The following is a 5,767-nucleotide window of genomic DNA, read 5'->3' on the forward strand; positions in this document are numbered from 1 at the left end:
TGTATCCCGAGGCATACAGATCGATTGTTCCCAAACTTCCCACGTCAGGGAACTAATTGAGTATGCCAGTTGACGAGTCATATTATCAAGACTCAAAAGATAAAAACAGTTATCTACATTCAATCAAATCATTTTGATGAAAAGATTGGTGTGTTATAAATAGGAAACTGGTGTTTGAATAGGAGCTCTCTTTTTCATAGATTGCAAAACTCAAATACTCTACCATCTTGAAAATTCTCACTGAAGTAGCTTGTCTGGTTAGAAGACTACAATCTCTAACCTCTCCCAATTAAATTTGATTATAAAATGTTAAACAATTTGGCAAAAAAGTCTATAGATCTCTATCTCAAACTCTCCCCCTCTATATAAATCCTTACTCGGGCATCTTCTCAATAAACAAATTTCTTTCTTTCTTTCTTTCTTTCTTCTTCTTTGTCAATTATGGATTTTCCTGAATTTGTTAAAACTATTATTGCTTTTCTATCTTTGATATCATTCTTTAATCATGCCCCGGCTTTGAATAATTGTGATTTCCCAGCAATATTCAACCTTGGTGCCTCGAATTCTGATACGGGTGGCTTGTCTGCTGCATTTGGACCCCTTCCTCCACCTTATGGTGAGACCTATTTCCACAGGCCTGCGGGAAGATATTCTGATGGGCGCATTATTATCGATTTCATAGGTATTTATTTCTTGGGTGGCGTTCGGAGCCCCTAAAGAGAGCCAAATATTGTGCCAAACATTTTTTCAATGTATGGGTTAGAAGTTTTGGAATGGACTGATTTTTTGTGAGGATGATCTTTATGCTGACGAGATCATCCTCACCAAAAATCAGTCCTTTTTGAAACTTCTAACCACATCAAAAGTGATTTACAAAAATAGGACCGTCCACGATTCTTCAACTTGTAATCTAGGATTAGAAGTTTCAAAATGAGCTAAGTTTTGGCGAGGATGATCTCTTCATCATAAAGACCATCCTCACAAAAAATCAGCCTATTCCGAAACTTCTAACCCATGTTTAAAAAAATGTTTGGCACAATCTTCAGCTCTCTTTAGGGCTTCCGAATGCTCCCCTTATTTCTTTTATTAAATATGTACTCTTTTTTTATTTTGTTGGTTCTCTATACTCTATTGTAATATGTTGTGTTAGATTATTATATAGCTAGATGCTGTAAACCATAGTTTTAATACTCTGTTGATTGGAAAATCAGCTGAGTCGACTCAATTAGATTTTGAAGTTTCTCAACCCCAATACTTGATGGAAGCAACGTCGTCTCATCAAGTTGGAAAATGTATCAAATTAGACGTAAACTTGACAGAGTTATTTGGTTATATATAATATTTTTGCGAAAAAAAAAAAAAAATTTAAAGTTTCTATTTATTTTAAAAATGTAATATTCAACTTGACATGACTGGTTGGACATTTGAATTTGTTACAGATAAAAGATATATCCCAAGAATAGGTTACGAATCTCTAAGAGGCATCTCATCCGTTGGATTTCCTGTATACATGATCCGGATTGTGTGTGAACATATGAGTTCATGTTTCATGAGTCTACTGATCCCGACCCTAAGAAAAAAAGTATGTGATTCAACTCATGATTTTAAAACTCCTCTTAGGTGAGTCACTCTGATTTTAGAGGCAACCTGATTTCCTTCCCATTGATTTTGAAAATATCAGCCAAATCGAGTTTATAGCCGAATCTTGAAAATAAACCTAATTGAACCATTTTTATCCCACGCTCCCTAGAAAATTTGTACATAATTCACTAATATAAGATTAGAATATCAAGATTAAGGTTTCGATATTTCATTTTGGCCCCCACCAATAATGATGGATTATTAACTTTTACAAGTCATCTCAACGGACTAGTTAAACCATTTAAATTGGTTTAAAATTATTCATAACTTATTATCAGGTGAATTAATAGATGGTCAGTCACGTAACTTTGTTTCATGTTAATGTCAAACATTTAGAAATCAGAACAAGGAATCTTTGATCGAAATGGTCTAGTGACATATTTTTTAATTAATTTCTTCAAATTTTAAACATATTTTATTCAAATGCAATAGACGAAGGTTTGATAGACTTATATAAAGGTGTACATTCGGGAACTTAGAACCAAACCCGACCCAATTTGTTTGGATCAGGTCGAGTATACATGAAACCAAAACCAACCCATTAATTTTTGGTACGGATTGGATATGGGTAAAGATTAAGGTATACTCGTACCGTACCCTAGCCAAACCTGATTTTTCAGGTATTTTACAGGTACAGGTTTTGAGTCAACTATGGGTTCAATCATATAATAAAATTTAAAATATTTTAATTTAAAATTTGATTTATTTATATAGGCAAGTTTAACTTTAAAGTTTAAACTTATAAATATATAAATCTTACTACATCGGAAAAATTTATGAAAAATAGATTATATCCAAATTATATAAAACATTTGTAAATATTTTTAATTCAAAATCTAAATATTTTACGAGTATTGGGTATGGGTAACAAGTAACGGGTAATCGAACTGAACTAAGTCGGATTTGGTTCAACTAATTTTTGGGTTCCAATGGGTTTTCGACACGTTTTTCAGTCCGGATTCAGGCATGTAACGGATATATAAAAGAGAGATTTACCCGAAAGATCTAACTGTTGTATTTTTATTAAAAAAAAACTCCAAGAAAACCTTTCTTTATCAAGTTTGTTACCCAATTTGATCATTTGATTTCCTCCATGAATTTGAATTTTCTTGAAGTGAGACAATTATAACTGTTGGATCAAATAATTAATATGTGTGATGTTTCAGCGGAGGGCTTAGGATTGCGTTTTTTAAGTGCTTATCTTGATTCGGTGGGGTCAAACTTCACCAACGGTGCAAATTTTGCCACGAAAGGATCAACAATCGTACCAACACGCGATACTTTACCTTTGGGTGGGTTCAGTCCTTTTTCCTTAGATGTCCAATTGATACAGTTTACTCAGTTCAAGTCTGAATCACAGTTCGTCATCAACAAACAAGGTATTAATTAAAATTAAATGATGGTTCAAATTGATATTTGCGTACACGACCCATATTAAGATCTGACGGTTGTCGTTGATCATCTTTTTTTATAGGAGGAATCTTCAAAGATTTGTTACCAAAGAAGGAGTACTTCGATGAAGCTTTATATACATTTGATATTGGTCAGAATGATCTAGGGCAAGGATTCTTCAGTGGCATGTCCATACAGGAAGTCAATGCATCTGTCCCTGATATAGTCAACAATTTCTCTACTACCATTAAGGTATCTCTTAGAAAATATCATTTTTAACATCTATTCAATCGAGTGGATCCGATAGTTTTTGGGTCTTAAACAATTTATTAGTGGATCCGTATTGATGACAGCCCTTCATGTATACAACTAAACCATATCTATGGCAGACATTCATGACTCAGGACCCAATCAAATATGTAGTTTTGGGCTTTAATAAGACCAATAAAAATGGACATTTAAGTCTCAGCCCGACCCAACTCATCTTGACCAACTCAACCGCTTAAGACAACTAATGTTGTTGACATACGTGATCATGCAGGCTTTGTATGAGCAAGGAAGCAGATCATTTTGGATTCATAATACCGGCCCAATGGGTTGCCTTCCGTACATTTTGACTCTTGCATCAGTCAACAATAATACTAAGGTAGACAAGGCTGGCTGTGCGATTCCTTATAACGAAGTTGCACAATATTTCAATCGAAAATTGAAGGAGGCAATGAGTCAACTCAGGAAGGAACTCACCTCGGCTGCCATTACATATGTGGATATTTACTCGGCCAAGTACACTCTCATAAGCCAGGCCGACAAGTATGGTAAGTCATTTTCTCAAATCTTTTGGTGTAATTTGTTGATGCGAAATCTAATTGTGTTTTTAGCTCTAGAAAGTGTTTTTTTGGGTGATACACAATAGTTCATTAACAAGTTATAGCCACGATTCACGTTTTTGTGGGAAGTTGGAAGTTGCACCATGTGAACGTTTTAAGATCCTATCCTCACTAATCGATTTTTAATTTTTGTTATATATTTTTAAATTTTTAATGGAACTCACAAAGAATAGTTTCGAGGCCCAAACGTATAAATTAATGATTCTCCATTCTAAATGTATTGCATTCTAGTCATTTTAATAGAATCAAAGTGCAAATTATTTTTGATAAACTATAATCCTAGCAAATGTATATTACACAACACTTCTTTAGCATTATTATATAAAATTATTTTTATTGATGAAATTACAATTTAGTGTTTGCCACAGAAGGCCTAAAAGTATACAAATGATGCTTAATTCAATTCTCCAACATGATAATTAAATTTTAATTTACTTCTTTCTCTTTTCTTTTTTTGATAATGAAAGAATTGGTTATGTAGGATTCGAACATCCACTTACAGCGTGTTGTGGTTACGGTGGTGGGGAATATAACTATAGCAATCAAGTAGACTGTGGAGGAACTATTAATGTCAATGGCACCCAAGTAACGGTGGGATCTTGTAAAAGACCATGGGCTCGAGTCAATTGGGATGGAATTCACTACACCGAAGCCGCTAACACATGGGTTTATCGTCAAATTGTTGATGGAGCATATTCCGATCCGCCTCTTTCATTGAGAATGGCATGCCATAGGCAACCATACTAAATTACCTACACATATACCCTTTATGTTTTCTTTTTTAATAATTAAGCAAATAATTACTTTCCTTTAATTTGATAAATAATAAAATATTCATAAATAAAATACCCAATAGGATTTTAAGTACAAGAAGAATGCTTCATGAAAATTGTTGTGATAGATATCTTGAATCTAGTTAGTTTTTGTGTACCAGTAGTGTATTTTTTGTACTCAAATTGGGAGTCATAGGGATAGTTTGGGTATGTATTTGTATTGCAGTCACCGTAAAATCACATGATAACGAAATTAAAAAAGAAAACTAGGGTTTCTAGGTTGTAGAGGTCTGACGATTATAAATAATGTTTGATTAACCTCAATTCACACTTTGTTGGCATAGAGTTGGGCACTGAACCATAGATGTTTTTCATTGAGATACGAGTGAAAAGAATCTATGCTTCTGTGCAAGCCTCCACATCAACAAGGTGTAAATTGAGGTCAATCTAGCATGACTTGACGATTATAAGGGGAAATACAAGGTTGTAATTTCTTTATCAGAAACTAATGGGAAGCATGTGCAAACAAGCACATATTACAAAAAAATTAGAACTTAGGTGTGATTACTATTTTTTATAGTTATTTTAAAAAATTATTATAAGGATCCTTTGATAATTTAGAATATCAATTAAGGTGATTTTGTAGATAACATAATAAAAGAATATTTATGCAATCCGCTACCCTCTTAAAAAGTAGAAGGAATAAGTACCTCTGTTACATCAATCATTTTAAAAAAACGGGATTGGCTATTTGCACCCACCTTTTTTACTCGGCTCACCCACTTACTACTTTCACCCACCTAAAATTAAAGGTGGGTAATACGAGCAATCCAACTTTTACTCATACACCCATCATCCAAATTGAATATAATTCGGCCTTCTTCTTCTTCTCTCTCATTTCTCGTCTTCTTTGCATATATGAAAGTTTCAACTAGGATTTCAATAAGGATTTTGTGGTACAAGAAGTAATACCTTTAAAGCTTGTAAATTAGGTTAGAAATGAATGTCAAATCCTCAACTTTTAATTTAGGGGTTATTCGAAATTCTCAGTAGAGAATAAAATATCAAATGTTG

The 5,767-nt window shown here is 33.4% G+C and overlaps 1 protein-coding gene across 1 annotated transcript; it reads left to right on the forward strand.

The window, feature by feature from the left end:
- The first annotated feature begins 407 nt into the window (after window positions 1-407).
- Window positions 408-4,728, forward strand: LOC147406420 (GDSL esterase/lipase ENOD8-like). Its single transcript, XM_086434452.1, has 5 exons — window positions 408-682; window positions 2,808-3,020; window positions 3,116-3,285; window positions 3,575-3,848; window positions 4,402-4,728. Exons 1-5 carry the CDS (start codon window positions 442-444, stop codon window positions 4,665-4,667), a joined length of 1,164 nt encoding a protein of 387 aa, XP_086290578.1. The 5' UTR covers window positions 408-441; the 3' UTR covers window positions 4,668-4,728.
- Window positions 4,729-5,767: the final 1,039 nt, after the last annotated feature.

This window comes from Akebia trifoliata, chromosome 3 (assembly GCF_017979445.1).
Source record: "Akebia trifoliata isolate Shusen 1 chromosome 3, ASM1797944v1, whole genome shotgun sequence".
Classification (NCBI taxonomy): Eukaryota; Viridiplantae; Streptophyta; class Magnoliopsida; order Ranunculales; family Lardizabalaceae; genus Akebia; species Akebia trifoliata.